Source organism: Leucopleurus acutus, assembly GCF_964270905.1.
Source record: "Leucopleurus acutus genome assembly, chromosome: 7".
Lineage (NCBI taxonomy): Eukaryota > Metazoa > Chordata > Mammalia > Artiodactyla > Delphinidae > Leucopleurus > Leucopleurus acutus.
This window is the reverse complement of record NC_139150.1, coordinates 89,504,587-89,523,051: the sequence shown is the minus strand read 5'-3', so window position 1 is coordinate 89,523,051 and position 18,465 is coordinate 89,504,587. Positions and strand designations below refer to the sequence as shown.

At 58.4% G+C, this 18,465-nt stretch overlaps 1 protein-coding gene across 2 annotated transcripts; it reads right to left on the bottom strand.

The window, feature by feature from the left end:
* Positions 1 to 6,846: 6,846 nt before the first annotated feature.
* NINJ1 (ninjurin 1) lies at positions 6,847 to 17,883 on the bottom strand. 2 transcript variants are annotated; one of them, XM_082843689.1, is made up of 5 exons: positions 17,609 to 17,883; positions 9,997 to 10,011; positions 9,556 to 9,781; positions 8,577 to 8,739; positions 6,847 to 7,413 (listed from the first exon to the last, which is right to left on the bottom strand). In XM_082843689.1, the coding sequence occupies exons 1-4, from the start codon at positions 17,681 to 17,683 to the stop codon at positions 8,585 to 8,587; spliced, it is 471 nt and encodes a 156-aa protein (XP_082699815.1). In that variant the 5' UTR covers positions 17,684 to 17,883; the 3' UTR covers positions 6,847 to 7,413; positions 8,577 to 8,584. The 2 variants fall into 2 exon arrangements, with proteins under 2 accessions (XP_082699815.1, XP_082699816.1); XM_082843690.1 differs by lacking the exon at positions 9,997 to 10,011.
* Positions 17,884 to 18,465: the final 582 nt, after the last annotated feature.

Here is an 18,465-nt window from a genome sequence, read left to right as displayed (position 1 = left end):
AGGCTGTGGTTGTCTGGCACCTGTCTTTTATGTGGACCCCTGTCACCACCCTCATTACTGATGAGGGAGCGGAAGCTCAGAGCCCAGGACCACACAGCTGCCAAGAGTGCCCATGCACACACAGGCATACAAACATACATGCACACATACACGAAAAGTGTGCACGTGTACACGTGCACAGTGCTCAGATACACACATGCACCGCACTAGGCATGGGCTGCCAGGGCCTGGGCCTGGCCCCTGATGGGCTCCTCTCCCCATTGCCCCCACCCTGTCAGCTCGTCCCTCTCCAGCCTCTTTGGGGAAACAGAAGTATGTTTGTCAACCCAAGAATCATCATGAGCTTGCATTTTCCATAGGGGGTTTCCGGAGGAACCAACAGCCTGACTCCAGGAACGACGCTACCATTGGGGCCCCAGGAGGGGTTCCACACCCAGGTTTTAGTCTCTCAGAGCATGTGGGAAGGAAACAAGATGGGAGGCAGAGGAATCAGCTTCAGGACATGGTCTCTGGCTGATTCATTCAGCCAGCTCGTGAGCTAGTTCACTCATTTGCATGCCCAGCCATTAAAGTGAGGGCCAGCGCAAGGGAGAGCCAGGCATAGGAGCTCTCCTTTCTGCCCTGAAGCCTGGGACAGTGCAGCTTCCCACTCACTCCTCCACCTCTGCACTGCAGGCTGTGGGTGTGTGTCTCCAAATTCTGAGCCTTAGTTTATCCATCTGTAAAAAGGGACACAACCTTGGGACCTGTCCTTGAGCATGGATATCCTGAGCTGGATAGCACTGTTCCAAGTACTGTTCTCTGGAAATTGCTTCATGAATTTACCACTTTGCTGGAAGGCATAGCTAATGCATGTTCTCTCTGGGACAGACTCCCATTGGGTGAAAGGAGTGCACTTGTCTGCTCAGTGGGGAGGACACAGGTGCCACCCTGAGCTGAATGGGCTGAACGGATCCCCCAATGGCTGCGCACCACGTGAAGGTTCCTCTTGATCTTGTTCAGGGTCCAGGGTTAGGGATGCTGTGAACGTGCCCACTTCCTTCCAGCCTCCTCAGGGCTGTGAATGTGCACCGCACTCCAGGTCTCTTGCAGACAGTTCCCCATGTAAACTGGCTCTTATTGCTGCAGAGACACTGGAGGCCACCTTCCCGATTGGCCAGCCAGACCGGGGGACTAGTCCCTGCACCTGCTCCAGACTCTGAGCTCAGAAGGTGGCAGGGGTTCTCGAGGTCAGCAGACCCCTGAGGCCCAGCCCAGCATGTCCTGTCCCGTCTGTAGCCCCTCCATCCATTGTGAGCGAGCAGGATTCTGATTCTGACGGTAATTGCTTCCTGGGCAGATGCCTGGGGTATTCTTGTTTTTTGGTTTTTGTTTTTGTTTCTTGTGGTACGCGGACCTCTCACTGTTGTGGCCTCTCCCGTTGCGGAGCACAGGCTCCGGACGCACAGGATCAGCAGCCATGGCTCACGGGCCCAGCCGCTCCGCAGCATGTGGGATCTTCCCGGACCGGCGCACGAACCCGTGTCCCCTGCATCGGCAGGCGGACTCTCAACCACTGCGCCACCAGGGAAGCCCGCCTGGGGTATTCTTGATGCTTGTCCTGCTCTCTGACAGACACGCTTGGGTAACAGTGACACATGCCCGGTGAAAGTGACAGACACAACTAGGTAAAGGGCACTACTGGGTGAAGGTGACAGACGCCTGACTGTAGGTGATAGAGACATCTGGGTAAAAGTAAATGAGGCCACTGTGTGAAGGGTGCAGGCAGAGCAAACACTGAATAAGCCAGTGCCTTGATCTCAGCCTTCCAACCCCCTGAAATAAATGTTTATACAGCACCCAGTCTGTGGCCTCTGTTATAGCAGCCCCGAACTAAGACAGCACCTTTGAGGGAACATCCCAGAGACAGGCCCCGCAGGCCTATGGCAGGGAAGTCCTGGGTACTGTCCACCCCCCGAGACCTGTGAGACCCTGTGGCAGGGTTCCATCCCCTGAGTGGGGGGCAGTGAGGGCCTGTCCCAGGTCTCAGGACCCATCTGGTGAGCTGTGATAGTCCAGGACACCTATTTCCTTGGCTCGAGCTGGGCTACTTCTTGTGACTGCTGACTTTCTCCTTCCATCCATGACCTACCAAGGCCTTGCCCTGGAGGTCCAAAGCAGCCCCCGCGCTCAGGCTGTTCTTGGACCCTTCTGTGGATCCCCGCCTCAACGGCCCCTTCCCCGACCGTGCCTGGACTCCGTGCCTGCAGCTGAAGTCTGCGACAACAGCCCAGACCAGCAGCCAGGCCCCTCTACCATCTGCCTGCCCCTGGCTGGTTGCTGCCATACAATGCCTGCACTCCTGGGCTGGGACTGAGGGAGGTAGAACAATGGGGCATCCATGTCTAGGCACAGTACCTCCCCGCATGAGGCCACGCCCTGCCAACCACCTTGTCAGTCAGTGACCATGACATGGAATGCATTAAGTCCATCAGGGTGTGAAAGACACCATGGGCCACAGTCTCCCCTGCTGGCCCCCTGACCCTCTGTCCCCCGTCCCCACCTCCATACCTCAACAACTGAAACTGCCCATGATCCATGCCTCTGCACCTTTGCACATGCTCTTCCCTCAGCAGGAACACTCTTTACTAACCATCCGCCCTCCACCCCCCATCTACTCAACCTGGGTCTTTGGTAAAATGCCATCTCCATCAGGAAAGTCCCCCAAAAACTCTAGTAAGAAAAGAGTAGTTCCTCATCCTGGCTATCACAGTGCTGGGATGACTGTCCCATCTCCAGTCTGCCTGGGGTGGGAAGAACCCCCATGTGTAGGGAGAGGAATGAGGGAGGGTGTGAGGAGTATGGGAGGGATGGAAGTGATGCGGGCATTTGGGAGAAGTGTGTCTGTGAAGAAGGAGGTGTGTGTGTGAAGAGTAGTGGACCTGTGATGGAGGGAGTTAGGGCCCTAGATACTCCTGCCAGAGTGATGTGGTTCAGGCCGGGTGAGGTCACAGGCTGGTGTTTGTGGAACCAGAAATGCAACTGCAATTTGCACAATGCAGGGTTTCCCTCTGGGGAGAGGGCACAGGGTTCAGGTGTGGGTGCTGACACTGTTGGAATCCGGGGTTGTTATATCCAGTTCCCGCCAGGTCAGTGCTCTGTGGACTATCTCAGAGAAGATACTGCTCACCCTGTGCCCCCAAAACCTCTGCATAAACCCCAGGCCTGACCAAGCGCTGGGTCAGGTCCCTGCTGTATGGGCTCTGGGACCCCAGTCTTGTAGACTGGATGGGGGTTTGGGAGCACGGAGCAGGGGCCCTTCCTCATCGCTGGCCACGTGGCAGCTGGGACCTCAATTCTCATTCCACCTGGAGGCAGGACTGGAGCCCCATCTCCCCTCTGAGGACACCAAGGGCTGGGGCAGGGCCTAGGGGGCATTGCTGCCATGGGGCATCTCCCCTGGGCCACACACAGGTCCAGCAGCTTAGCTTAGTTTCCCATGAAATAAATACTTGAGAGAAAGGGAAGAAAAATGTTAAAACATTCAGCTCCTTGATTTTTATAAATAATGTGGTGAGAAAAGAGGAACTAAGTTCAATTAAAGGCAGGTGGGAGAGAAGGTGCCTGAGAGAGAGGGGAGGGAAATGGGTAGGTGGGTGTGGCAGGTGTGGGAAGGAGGAAAGACCCAATCCTGCAGCAAAAGTCCACCTTCTTGGTCCACTGGCCCCCATCCCATCCTGGCCTACCTTCCTCAGAGCCCCCTGACTTACCCTGTCCTCCCCCCACCCAGGTCAAGTGGGCCATGGCCTTGAAGGGTGGACAGTGGGGATGGAGAGTCAGGGAAGGAGAACCTGTAGAGTGAAACGGACCTAGAATACTCCCAGGGTTTGAGCCAGGCAGGAATAAACTGTGGTGTCCTTGGACACATGCAGGGGACATGAGAAATGAGGAGACAAGAACAAGGGTTCCCGGAGGGACAGAGGGGTCCTGTTTGGGCTTCCACTGGCACAGAGCTACTTCCTCATCTGGTGACTCTGCCAGGGGTGACCTGGGGATGACTCATCTATCCCTACCCCTATCTATCATCTATCTGTCTATCTATCATCTATCTATCTATCTATCTATCATCTATCCATCTGTCCATCAATCTATCATCTTTTTGTCATCCATCCATCCGTCATCAACTATCTTTTACAGTAAGAAGGTTAAGCACACAGTCCCCCAGAGCTTGCTCAACAAGCTCTGCATGACTGCCCCCTCCCCTACACTGACCACCCCACACTCCTTCAAGGCCAGCCCCAGCTCACGTGGCCTCAGGGCTCGTGCACCACAGCCTGTCTTTTCCTGGGGCTCCCTCCCAGTCCTGGGTCCCAGAGCATCGGTCTTGAGAGCTCCCCGGCTCTTGACTTCCCTGTGTGTCCCTCTGTGGAGTCCCCCAACTTGGCACGTATGTTTCCTTGCTTCTTATTCCTTAAGGGTCTCTGTCATCCCCAGGGAGGGCAGAGAAGTGTCCCCGGGTGGGGCAGCTGCATGGTAGGGCAGAGGGGGTAGTTAACAAGCAGTGGATGTGTTAGGGTCTCGGAGGACTCCCTGAGGGTTGTCACACCCCCCTGGGTCTGGCTTGGCCCTGACTCGCTCTCTGGGCCTCGGTTTTCTGTCCATCCCTTGGCCACTGTGACACATGCACAGGGCTCGGAACTCGAGGAGGAGTGAATCTATTGCAGATGTTTACTAAGTGCCTACTGTATGTCAGACACAGTGCTGGGGACATAGGCTGTGGGTGGTTGCAACCAGTGGGAGAGCCAGGTCAGACCAAATAGAAGTGCAAGTATGAGTAGGGGTCCACCTCCTCCCCCAGCTCAGGCAGAGCTCCCTCAGCAGGACCCTCCTTCTCAGGGAGCAGCCCTGGTCTTGGGCCAGATGGTGCAGGGGTAGTCAGGGCTCAGATATGGGCCCCAGGGGGACACTGTGGGCAGTGACGCTAGCCAATGGCACCAAAGGCAGAGTAAACCCAAATGGCCCACCATGACAGTGACCAGCAGTGGTGGTCAGGAGGACCAGTGGGGAAGACCTCAGGGCACAGCCCTGACCCGAGAGAGCAGCAGCACGTGCCATGGGCCTAAGACAGGAAGACATCTGGAGTGAGGGTCAGGGGGCCGGAACTGTAGAGGCATGAGCCTGGGTGCTGGTGGGGGGGCAGGTGGGGGGGCAGTCACGTGTACCTGTTGGGGCAGCAGCTGGGATGCACAGACCCACCCACTGTCATGCCCTGTCCCCAATGCCCGTAGCACCCGTGGAGGCCAGCCTGGCTTGGTGACCTGGGACCCAGTCCAGCCATCTGGGGCTTAACCTCTCTGGCCACATCTGGGCCAGCTTCCTGTCCTGGCCAAAGGAGGAACCAGGCCATCTGTTGGCCACGTCCATGGTCCACACAGGCTGGCATCCGTCTGGTGTGGCTGCCAGCCAGCCCACACCACAAGCCACAGACTGCTTCAGGCTATACCAGGCACGTGGTGCTGGGCAGCATCCACTTGTGCTGGGCCCTGGGCAGGGTTGGACCTGGGGGCATGGGCCCGGACACCATCCTGGACCCACCATGAGGGCCAGGTGGTAGGGTAGGTTCACAGCCAGGAGCCTGACCTCTGCTGCTTCCTGGCAATAACAAGACAGCCAAGGTAAGATGTGCTCATGGTGAGCGGCAGGAGAGGTGGTCCTCTGTACCACTTGCTCCCGGGGCCCAGCCACCTGCACAGCTCTGCATCTGACCCCTCTGGCTGGGGTGGCCCCAGGTTCATTGGATCCTCTGGGAACATGTGTCCACCCACTGCCTACCTGCTGGTATTGCTTCTTCATGGACCTCATCCCATATGTGGATCACCTTTAAAAACCTTCTTTATGGGACACTCACTCAGAAGAGCAGAGAGCTGGCCCCGTGGCCCCAGCTCTGCAGCCACTAGCACTTTCAATCTTATTTCATCCATTTCCCTATGTTTTTTCCTGGATTATTTATTTAAAGTAAAGCCCAGGATTAGATCATCTCACCCAGAAGCACTCCTGTTTATCAATCACTTTGTGCGGAGTTGAATTTTCAGCCCCACAGAAGAGTCTGTGGGGTCACCTGAATGTCTTAAGGGAACAAGGTGTTGGAGCTGCCCCAGGCTCAGAGTGGAGAGGGCAAGAGAAGTGATGGGGGAGGGGCCTTGGGAGCTCCTGGGGGCTGCATCCCCACCCGGGGCTCCAGTTGCTTGGAGGGGATTCTCAGGTATCTCACCTAGAGAGGACCAAGTAAGAGCACTGCTGCCTCAAGGAGATGAGGGGGTGGGGCCAGCAGGAGTCAGAAAGGAGGTGACAAGGGGGCAGAGAGTGAGGGCTCAGGCCCTAGAGGCCACAGGGTGGACTGAGGGAGCTGGAGGGCCCAGCCAGGTGAGATGTGGCCCCAAGCCCCCCCGAGACAGCACCTGGCCCTTGTTGGTGCCTCTGCAGGGTCGAGGCTTGCTCAGCACCCGCCCCACTCTCCTCAGTCCCCTTGGCCCGATTGACCAGCAGTGCCCAGCACCGCCACAAGGTGAGCCAGTCCTGTGGGCACAGAAGGGACCTGTGTGGGCATGCAAACTGCAGGGAATGTGGGAGTGCTGGAACTTTCCGTGAAGGTCTGGTCAGGGGTCACCAGTCCCCAAGGACACATGGGGGTGATGTCTGGAGGTGCCAACAGAGGCTGCTCCCCACGAAGGTCACAGGCTTGTGCGGAGAGAGAGAGGAGGCCTGCACAGGCTGGTGCTCTGAGGGGCACGGTGCCCAGCACCCAGGCCTGGGGGAGGGGAGGATGGCACTGGGAGCCACATGAGGAGGAGCATCAGCTTTACTGGTTACTTGTACTTAGAAAAGTGGGGGCTCAGACCGCCAAGGAGGAGTAGGGCCCTGCCAAGTCACTGCTGGTAGAGGGTGTGAGGCCTGAGTCAGTGGCCACGGTGGGGGTCCCACAGGGTCTCTGGTGGTCCACGGTCCTGGGTCAGGAAGTGCAGAGGTCATGGGTCACTCAGGGTGGGCAGCACACAAGGCCAGGACACTGCTGCACTGGCAGAGGGCAGGCGCCTCCTCATCCCTCTGGAAATGTCCTGAGACGGCGCCAGCCTCTTGTCCCCCCATCCTTGGGCCTGCTGCATGTCCACGGCAGCGACGACCCTTGCTGAGGACTCTACAGTTCTGTCTTCTGGGCCTCACCGTGCCATGCTCCAGGAGGAGGAGCAGCTGAGGATGGGGCAGGCCCTGTGCTGGCCAGAGTAGCCTGACCGTGGGTGGCTTGCTTGGATGCAGTCCAGCGGGGCCAGCCTGGGCTGTGGCGGTTTGGGGGAATGCGCGCACAGGAGGGTGGGCCTCAAGGGCAAGGCGCCTCCTGGGTTTAGGCAGCTGCGGCCAGGCACGATCCGGGGGCATCTGCAAAGAAGGGAGAGGAGAGGCATGAGGGTCGCCAAGGCCAGAGGGGCCTCCAGTTCTGTTCTGGTGACCCTGCCTCAGTGTTGTGTCTGGCAACCAGCCCACAAATGTTGGGGTCACTCCGACTCCGGAATCAGACAGCCCAATTCTGACCTGGGAGAGCCCCAGTTTCCCCTCCTGGGTCACTGTCAGGATTTAAAAGCCGGGTCCCAGCACGCTCTGATAGGGGCCCTCTGAGAGCATGGGCCGGCGGGTGGACATGTGCCGTGGGGCCCACAAGGTCTCCTTGCTAGGCTGATGCTTGGGGAGAGTCAGGACTGTGTCTGGGGCACACAAGCAGGTGATTAATAAGTGGCCCAGTCATCATGCAATGAGTGAGGGAGCAGGCTGGCATCCAGAGGCCTCCACGGGGGACAGACTTAACAACAAACTGGTGCCAGCAGCTGGGCAGTGAATCAGATGCCAGGTGGGGCCAATAGCAATGGCATGGGCAAGTGAAGGCCAGGTGCTCACAATGGGGCCACACAAAGGCCCTGCTCCCAGCATCTCACGGCATCGTCCACTTGGTCAATGTGTAAGGTTTTCTAGTATGCCCCTGACACATAGGTGCTTGCTGTGTAGGGACAGTCTCCCGTCCACTCTGATGTGCTAGTGGATGGACGGTTGTCTGTTTGTGGCACCCACCTCTCCTCTGGGGCAGGCCCGAGGACTGCTGGACCCAAGGGGGGTGGGTGGACCTGTGTTGTGCAGCCCTGGCCAGGGCTCCAGACTCTGGACACATGACACATGCCAGACCCACTGACCTTCTGCATCTGCCCTCGTGACAATCAGGGTTGCCTGTGTCTGAGGCCCTATAGTAGGGGCTTGCTGAGTGTGTTATGAGGGTCACTCCACTCCCTTGTGGCTCCTGCTCCCAAGTGGGGTGACCCTGGGCAGGCGCTGGGTCTCTCTGAGCGAGGACAGTGGGCTGAGTATGGTGTGGGGTTGCACACGGCCAGGGGCGCCCACCCTGCAAGGCCCAGGTGAGGGCAGACGCAGTCACAGGGGCTCTGCCTGAAAGACCCTGAGTCCCCCATGCTGGGTCGGTGGCCCAGTGGGGTGAGTGGGTGGGCTCGCGGTGGAGCCACGTGTAGACCCTGCCGGGGCTGGCCCTGACAGCTCACCCGAGCCCCTACTGCCGGGGTGCCATGTCCATCGTGGGCTTCTGGACGCCAAAGGCAGTGATGAAGATGTTGACCACGACGATGATGAAGACCAGGCCGGTGGCCAGATTGTTGAGGAAGTCCAGCTTGGCATGCTTGGCAGGGTTGTTGAGGTCATACTTGACTGTGGGCGAGAGGGAGCAGACACTGCCCAGGGCTGTGCAACACCAAGGGGCCCTCTTCTGTCCCCCAGAGAGAGACATGGCTTAATACATTACAGACAATGGGCTCTGGCCTGGGCAGTCTGGTATCTGTGGCCTGACCACTGCATTCCCCCTTGTTCAGTGAACAGAAGCTCAGAGGGGCCTGGTGCCTGGTCACAAAGTGGAAGGCATGGAGGCCCAGGCCCAGGCGTGGATTTTAAGGCACAATGTGCCGAACGTGCACAGGCAAGCACCTTTCTGAGTGCTGGTGCAATGATAACCTAGCCATCCTCACACCTACCCAAGGCTGTCCTTATGACCACTTTCTAGGCAAGGAAACAGAGGTCCAAGAGGTCGTGTGACCTGCCTGAGGTCACACAGCCAGGCAGCGGTTGTGGGGAGCCCAAAGCTCTTGCTGCTCTTAGCCCTGACCCTCACCTTGGGGGCAGGACTACCACCTAGTCCCTACAGACCGCCATAAGGTCTAGAGGGTACACAGTAGGTGCCCAGTACATATCAACTCTTAGTATAGTTATGACACTTTCCTGTGTCCTCAGCTTGGGTGAGTGGAAAGATGGAGACATGGGGTCCCTCTGGGGGCCACGGTGGGAGCTACATTTTGGACTACGTGCCTAGTGAGAAGGGCCAGGGCTCCCGTGCAGCTCTGTGAGGGCCTGGAAAACACTCAGTGGGGTAAGTGACACATCCCAAGGTGCGTGCAGGCAGAATCAGCTGACCGTGGGGCAGGGGTACCCCAGGGCCCTCCCACTGCTGGGGCCCCCTGCCCAGGCACGCACCAAGGAAGATGAGCAGCACGCCCACACCAATCTGCAGCATGAGGGAGACGGAGATGAGGACCACCAGGGGGATGAAGAAGGCGAATCCAGGGCCCTGCTCGATGACAGCCTTCAGCTGGGAGGCGTTGGCCAACAGCAGTGCGATGTCCAGCATGCTCTCGGCCGCACTCTTCTTATTGGCATAATGGTTCATGTTGATGGGCTGGTTCCTGCCCCAGCGGGGTGGCTGCAGGGAGGGGGGCGGTCAGCCTGGGCTCTGCGGCAGGGGGCTGCAGGCCTGGGCCCACCCTGGTGTCCCCCCCTTTGAGCCTGGTCTCCTTCCCAGGGATGTGGGGGTTGATCGGATCAGCAGGTGAGGGCCCAGATAAGGGCTCGAAAGGGAAGTGCTTATTAATAGAACAAGAGGCCCAGAGAAGGCTGTGCAGCCCCTGCAAGACCCACCCTAGGAATCAAGTCCTGGAAGAGAAAGGAAACAAAACACAACCTTAGCACACACTCTGGTGTTAGATAGGAAAATGCCGCCAACTGTCTGCCTGCCATGGGCGGGGCCATCTGGCAGCCTCCCCTGCATGCCCCTGCCTGCCCTCCTCTCCAGGAGGTGGTTGGTGCCAGGGCGGGAAGTGACATGACGGCATCTGGATTCCAGATCCCTGCATACTCGCCCAGACCTGAAACAAGACTTCCTGGGATGGCCGATCCACCCAGGCCATCTCCCAGCTGTGCAGGCACACAGCAGGTGCTCAACAGATGCCTCAGCATTCTACAGTGCAACTGAGCTTAGCTTCTTCCTTAATTTTTATAAAAAAAAATTTTAAAACCACTTTACTGAGGTGTGATTGACACACAAAAACTGTACATAATAAACGTGAACAACTTGAAGAGTTTGGAGCTAAGTGTGTACCGTGACACCATCGCCACATCCAGGCCACCACACATCCAGAGTCTTCTCCTGACCCTTTATTATTAGTATTTGTGATAACACTAATATCACCCTTAGAGTGCTGTACTGGTCACGACATGCTGCACAGTGGATCTCCAGGGCTCATTCTGCCTTCATGTTCACGTTGATAAAACAGGAACACAAGTTCTGATAACTTCCCTCACTTCTGCCTGAGCACATCCCCAGTCCTCAAGGCCAGGGCCCCTGTCCCTCCCAAGGGCCCTCCATGCCCCAGGGCCCCACCCAGAGCTGACTCCCCCTGTAGGATAGGCTCTTCTGTCCCAGGGCAGGAGGGGGGAGGGTAATTAGGCAGGAGAAGGTCTGCCTCCGAGGCTGGAGTCCAGGCCACAAAGACCCCTCCCAGGACTGGAGTTTACCTCTTGGGGCGGCTGTTTCACTTGAAGCCAGCTCTAAGCTGCCAGGCCTCCTCTTTGTATCCAGCCCATCTGCTCTCCTCAAGCTGCCCCTGGCCAGGCCCCTCCCCAACCTCCCAGGACAAATCTGTACCCCTCAGCCCTGGCCACTTGTCCACAGGAATCCCTGAGCCACTAGGCCTCCTGGGGCCATTCAGATCTTGTTTCTAGAGTCATGAAAGAGGCAGGGACGGGAGGTGGGGGTTCTGGGGAGGGCAAGCCTCTACCTTCTGCAGCTGGAGATATTTCACCATGGAAATTACAGAACTACAGAAGGGCGGGGTCTTCATTTTTACATTATGTCTTTTAAATTTAATCTAGAATAACATGCCCAGGAGGGAGGACAGGAACGTAGGCGGCTCTGTTATGTCCTGCTTTCCCTCAGTGTCAGTTGTTCTTAAGTAGCAAATCTACTTGGTTTAAAATTCTAGACCCAAGAGCCCCCAGGGAAAGCCTCCTCCACTGGACCCAGGGCCCTGGCCTGCTCTTTGGGAAATTCCATGTGCAGCCTGAGGTCTCCTCTTTCTTTCTTCAACTCTCCCCTTTGCCTCTCCATGCCAGGCCTACAGCTGCACTCACATCTGGGTGGGCCACACCCCTAGACCAAGAACACCCAAGGCACACCACTCCTCCCCAGCGTCTGTGCCCTCCCCGCCAAAAGCACCAGGCTGTCTCCCAGCTCTGCTCTTGCAAAGCGGCCCATCTGGCCATGCTTCACCATGTGTGTGCTCCTCTGGGTGTGGGCATCCTGGAGACACTGGCCCGCTGGCCATGTGCCCCTATGTTTCATAAACCAGAAGTGCCAAAATGTCTTCCACATACACATAAGTACCCAATACACATCTACACACAAGCACAATACATATATGTGTGTAAGCACACACAAACATGTACACACAGTACACATGCACAAACACAGATGAGCACACATGCAGATGCATGTATACACACATATACAATACATATGTATATATGCATTAACAAACACACATACACACACATATGTACACATCCAGGCTAACTGTGGAGGCTTTTGAGGAGGAGGGAGAATTCCTTTTTATTCTGAGCTCTCTTGAACTGTTGAAATATTTTATGCCCATGCAGCCACATGCACATTCAAATACAGAATGACACCATCAGCAGCAGTGCCCCCAGCACAGGGCGCCTGTGCCCCGCTGTCCTCCATGTTGGGTGCCCAGGGCACAGCCCATCATCTTACTCACCCTTTAGCTAGGTGCTTTCCTCCAGGGAGTCCCCCGTCCTCACGCCCCATTTACCGAGGGTAAACTGAGGCTATATGGGGAGGAACCTTGTCCAAAGCCAATAGCAAGTGAGGGTTGCACTGGGATTTGAACCCAGGTCCCAGGGCTCAGAAGCCCTGAGAGCTGACACGACAGTCCCCTTGGGGCCTGCAGTGGGGGTCTGGGGTCTGGGTCATCTGTGAGCCTGAGTGCTCAGAAGTCCCCAGCCCCTGGCTCTAGCTGAGTGACCTCAGGACAGCCAGGCCCCTCTGGGGTTCAGTCTCCCATGTGTGCAACAGGGCCACGGAGCAAACATGCCAGGAGGTTCTGGGGGGTCTGGCCACTGTCTCAGGGTCCCAGTTAGGAAGCAAGGGCCTCAGGCCATGTGCCCCTCATGATACAGGGCACTTCCTGCCCATACGGCCATCTGCTTCCTGTTCAACCTGTGCAGTGATAAGGAGTGCTGGCCAGAGGCTGCAGGCCAGGGGGCTGGTGGGGGGAGCTCTGCTCACGCCCCAGCTCACTATAGCCTGGCAGTGTAGCCTTGACAACACGCTCTCCCTCACTGGGCCTCAGTTTCCCCATTTGTACACCCCAGGCCACAGTCTGGGAAGCTCTACAACCTACCAAGTGCCCCCACTAACACTGAGAAAGAGCACTGTTCTCCCATTCTATAGAGTGGGAGACTAAGGCTCAGGGGGGCTCACCCAGGGCTACTGTGAGAGAGGGGCAGATCAGAATTTGAACCAGCCTCTCCACCTCAAAGCTTAGGGCCACGCAGGACATGGCACAGCTTCATGTCCACCCTGGTCAGAGAGCCCAGGAGGTTTGTGTGGTAGGGGCTTGGGTGGGGAGGAGGCTGCAGGGCTGATCCGCTTCTCCCATGCCTGACCTCGTGTCCTAGGCCTTCTGCGGAGGGGCTTTGAGCTGTGGAGGGAGCTCTGGGCCCTAGAGGTGACTGCTGCACAGGTGAATCCCAGGGAGGCTGCTATCTTGAGAAGGTCACTGGGGCTGGTGGGGCGGTCAGAGCCCACCTCTCACAGGTGCGGAGCTCTATGGGCCTGGACAGGGCACCTGCCCACCCAGCTGCCAGAAGCCATGCTGAGACCCTCTCACCGAGACCCCTGCCCATGACCTGGGCAGTGCAGGGAACAAATACCCAGTTTAATGTGTCCCTAGGGCCAAGAGGACTTCCCTGAAACCTCAACGGCATCCCAGAAGCTGAGTAAGCTTGGGGCTGCCAGACTTTTTCCCCTAAAAGCCAGGAAGGAGCCTGTGGGGAGGGAGCTGACTTCGGCAGATGCCCACAGGGCTGGCTCCTTGAGCCCACTTTCTGTGGACAGAGGGTCTCATCCCAGCCATTGGTAGGCAGCTTGCAGGGACCCAGGCCACCTGGCCCAGGGTCACACTGCTGGGCAACCTCAGCTTGGACAGGGAGGGGAGTTGGGACAGAAGCAGGATTCAAAGCAGGTCTGTGGTACTCAGAGAACCCAGTTTCAGCACAATGCATCCTCCAGTCCACCCTGGGCTTGGATGGGCTGCCCATGGCCTACAGCTGGGCCCAGGAGGTCTGGCCCACCCCCAGCCTCCTGCCTGTACACTCTCTGCTCCCCTGGGAGACAAGGGCAGGCCAGGGCCATGGCCCACTGAACCCCTGCAGGACCCCTCAGGGTTTTGGTTATGGACTTCCACCAATCCTTCCTGCCCCAATTCTGCCACTGACTCCAAACCCCATGTACAAGTATGGAACAAGGAGCCCACATGGGAATTCCTGCCCACGCTCCCAGAGCCCAATTGCATATCTGTAGAACCAAGTCCCCAATAAATCTATGAGGTTCATCAGCTACCCTGGGAGGAGCTGGGGTGTGGGCCTTCCATCAGCACCTATCCTTTATCATCTCCATATCCTGCCACACCACGGACCAACAGAATGACTGGTCTGTGCCTCAGTTTCCTCATCTATAAAATGGGCACATAAAGGGGAGTGAATGAAGGGCTCAGAGGCCCAGTGGCTGGTCAGAGCACAGCTGGTGCAGGGCAGGACTGGATGTTCCTCTTCCTCACCACCCAGGCTTCACTACTTTGAAAGGTTGCCTCCAAAATGAACTGTACCAATTTGTAATTAATTCCACTTAAAAAATCCATAACAAGGAAGAGAAAGTACTAGCCCCAGAAAATGCATGAGCTGAGTGAGACCCGGGGTGCACTGGAGATCCAGCTCCAGATGCTGGGCTATCGCAGCCACTTCTGCATAAGGCCCCTCCCCTCGGACTCAGTGGGCAACAGTGGATGTGTGGGCTCTGGCGTCCTTGCCTCTGGCTGGGACCTCAGAACTGACTGAATAGGATCTGTTGGGACCTGGGGTGTCCCTTGTCTGACCCACTAGTGCGGGGCATAAGCTGTTATTGTGGCTACCACCCAGACTCAGCATGAAGCCACCTGCTCCAGGTCACACTGGCTTACTCCTGCACTGTCCCCATACCGTCTGCACCCAGCCAGCCCCAAGATGTCTCTTGCTCCATGTCTGAGTTCATGGCAGGAAGTTTCCTGGGGTGGGGGGCGGGGGGGTTCCCTGCTGCAGCTGGGCTGGGTTGGGCAGTCCCGCTTCCTGTGGACTCAGCAATGGCCAGCAGTAACCCCGCAGCCACATCAGGGCTGCCTTTTGGAACACGGCCAAGTCCCCACCAGCCTCGGGATCTGCCAGGAGAGCAGAAATGAGAAAAAGAGCAAACTTGGGACTTCCCTGGAGGTCCAGCGGTTAAAACTCCATGCTTCCAATGCAGGGGGTATGGGTTCGATCCCTGGTCGGGGAACTAAGATCCCATTTGTCGTGCAGCGCAGCCAAAAAAAAAGTTTAAGGGAAAAGGAGCAAACTTCCCCCAGCAGCTGAGGCTGTGCACGCACCCCTCCCTCCCAGGACTTGGCTTCCAAGCCCAAATGTGGCCCCAGGAGCCTCACTGCACCCTGTCCTGCCACCTCCCTGCTGTGTCCTCAGCTGGCTGTGGTCCCAGAGTCTGCTGCAGGGTCCAACGCAGCTGCCCCCTGAGATAAATCCCCGGACATGACACAGTCAAGGACCACACTTATTTTCACAATAAAATTGATGTTTACTATTCCTGCTGCTGCCAGCAGAAAGTGAGTTGACTTAGTGAAGACTCCAACTCACTCCTGTGGGGCATCTGAGCAGACAGGCCTTGTGTGGAGGCCATAGGGATATGGCGCACGGGGAGGGGGACATCTGCAGAGCTCCCCCACCACCCTGGCCCGACAGGGCTCATCTGCCCATGGATTACACATATAACTCTTCCCTGAGCCCAGCCACCCTGGGAGGTGAGTGATCCTGCCCCACTTCACAGAGGAGGAAACTGAGGTTCAGAGAGGGTCTGCACTTGCCCAAGGCCGCATGGCAGGGCGTCTCGAGACTGATGGGGGCTCTGGGCCTGGGCCTCCCACTCAGTCCTCTTGCAGCCAAGGACATAGTGGTGACCCAGCCCACACACCCTGCTGTCTGGGGCTCTTGCTTAAGTGGGGACACATCTGAAGATCCTGGGTTTGCCCCTCCTCCCAGCAAGCCTTTCTACCCCTCCTCAAGCAGGAGCTTGGGACTCAGATTCAGGCAGGGACCGCCGGGAGAGAAGGCTGTGGAAAAGCCAGGTGAGGTGCAGGGGGAGGGCCATGCCTGTCCACAGGGATTGCACCTGAGGGAAGGTGCTGCCCTTTCCAAACCCTGCCTGGGCTTCATCTTTGGGAGAGGGTCTTGTGTGGCAGGCAGGAATGTTAACAACGCTGTGTGCCCAGTTTCCTACAGCACTTCACACGCATTAGCCCATTTAATCCTCACCATAACCCTCTGAGGGAGGCACTACTCTCACCCCGTTTCACAAATGAGAAACTGAGACACAGAGTGATGTGCTCAAGAACACAGTGAGGCAGGTCCTGAGGGTGGGAAGGGGAAGGCGGAGGCTGGAGAGCAGTGTTGGGTGGGCCTGGGCCCCAGGCAGGGTGAGCAGAGCAGCCTTCAGTACTCACCATCTCTCCCAGAGCCTCCCTGCCTGTGACTGGAGCCACCCTGGAAGAATGTGTTCACTATCACATGAGCTTCCAGCCCCTCCATGGCTTCCATAGCTGGCAAGGTCTGACCTCCCATACCACCTCCAGCTCCCCAGCTCCAATGTATTGATACTTGGTGGTCCAGCCCCTGGGCCTTTCTCTCACTGTTCTCCCTGCCTGGGATGCCCTTCCCAGGCATACCTGTACCCCATTCCAGTGCCAATGTCCCCACTGGTCAGGAAGCCTTCCTGATCCCACTCCCACCTGCCTTCAGAACCAACCCCTGGGAGTTCAGCACTTTGGCCGTGGCTTCTCCGTCTGGACCGGTCTCAGCTCTCAGGCTGAGTGGTACAGGGCTGCAGCAACTGCAACTGGTCCCAAAGCCAATGAATGCAGTGATCCCTGAGCACACCCATCCTGCCTGCTGAGGGCCCGTTCCCCAGTCCAAGGCCTTGCTTGCCCCACATGTTCTCCCCCCATCCCCTAAACGTGGCCTGTTACTACAACATCGCCTAGGACTGGTCACCCACACCTGAGCAGGGCCAGTCTCTGCCTCAGTCAGGCGCACATGGCCACCGTCCCATCCCCAGGGGGTCAGAAACGGAAAGAATGTCCAAAGTCAACAAGTTGGGAGGGCCGTGCTCAGGACTGCGCCGTAAACAGAGGCCCTGGGGAAGTGCTAGTCCAAGGCAAAGCCGGTTAGGAACCGCTACTCTGGCCCTGCCAGTGGGACAGGACCCCAGGGTGGGAGGGTACCAGCTGTAATATGGGACCACTGCCAGGGCCTGCCCCATGCCCACAGTGCTTCCAGGCCAGCAGGGCAGGCTCTGAATAGAGCCTCTCGTGCGGGTGGAGAGAGGAGTGGGGGCCACAGCGGCACCAAGTTCCCCATCAGGGCACGCACAAGACTGTGCGGTCTCCGTGGACACCGTGGGTGACGTAACTGTCTGCCCGCTGCTGGCCTGGGGCCCAGAAGCCGAGATCCACTCCGCCCAGTCCGGGCGCGCATCGGGCCGGCGGAGAGGCAAAGTTGGAGTGTGGTGTGGGAGCCGGGAACACAGGGGCCCGCGGGAAGTGGCGGGGGGAGGAGGGAAGGTGGCGCCCAGGCCCCTCGGCTGTGCAGCTCGGTGTGGGCGCTACCTGCCCCGGGCCACGTCCGGCATTTTGCCAACCGCCCCCGCCCCCGCTCACTTTCCGGGGTGGCTGGAGCCCCAGGGCCACCGCTGGGGCCCCCGACCGCGCGGGTAGGGGGCGGAACGCACGGGGCGTGGCGACCACCGCCACCCTCATTAAGGACGCGGCGCGCAGCTGGTCGGCGCCCACAGGTCCCTAGGGGCCGCTGGCGCCGGGCTCAGAGAGGGCGGGCATCGGCCAAGGTCGCAGAGCGCCACGGGGGTAGGGGTGCTTACCGAGGCGTTCGGGGAGCCAAGCGAGCCCGGGCGCACGTCGCCATTGAGCTCATACTCCTCGGGTCGCGAGTCCATGATGCCGCGCTGGGTCACCCTTGCTCCGGGCCTCAGGGCGGCCGGCGCCTCAGCCTTTGAGACCCTGCTGCGCACCCGCGCCCCCTCCCGTCGGCCCGCCCCCCGGCCCGCCCAGCGCACGCCACCGCCCTCAGACTCCGCCCCCAGGCCGGGGCTGGAGGCCTGGCTGGCTGGACCTAGACTGTCGCTCTCCGTTCCAGCGTGGGCGTCAAGGGCCGCGGGATCCCGCGCTGCGTTTCGGCACTCTTAGGCCCCGGACCTCGCGTGTTCGTGGTAAAGTACGTCGCCCTCTGTGCTCCTGTCGTAGACACTTTTAATCCATAAAACGAGGACAAGAACCGGCCTTTCCCCGGCCGCTTCGCTAACTGCCGAACGCACTGTGAAGGCGATAGGGCGCTCCCGCGGGTGTGGGTTTTGTTTTGTTTTTTTTTAACGGGGTGAGGCTCACCCCGGGGGCCCCACTGCAGGTCTCGCCAACACATCGTCCGCCCCGCACCCGGAACCTGAGTCAACGAGTCGTGTGGGTCTCACACCCTCTGAGCCTCGGCCTTCTAGTCTAGGAAATGGGGGCATGAAGGCCTCCCACGCACTCACGAGGGGAGGGAGGGGGGAGGCAGAGAGCGGATCACCACAGGTTGGGCCCGCTTTGTGTGCCAGTGCCCGCCGTTGCCCCTCATGAAGCAGCCTCTGTGTCTTCAGGCAGGGCCCGCTTGTTTGGGGTGGCACCCTGTGTGTGCCCGTGCCAGCCGTTGGGGGTGGCCTGAGCGTGTTGGTTCCTCCAG

Bases quoted from the DNA above. Each gene is read 5' to 3' on its own strand.
- NINJ1 (XM_082843689.1), bottom strand. From the start codon at position 17,683: ATGGACTCGCGACCCGAGGAGTATGAGCTCAATGGCGACGTGCGCCCG. The intron at 8,740-9,555 runs GTGCGTGCCTGG...TCTCGCCCACAG, and splicing joins CGTGCTGCTCATCTTCCTTG to TCAAGTATGACCTCAACAAC.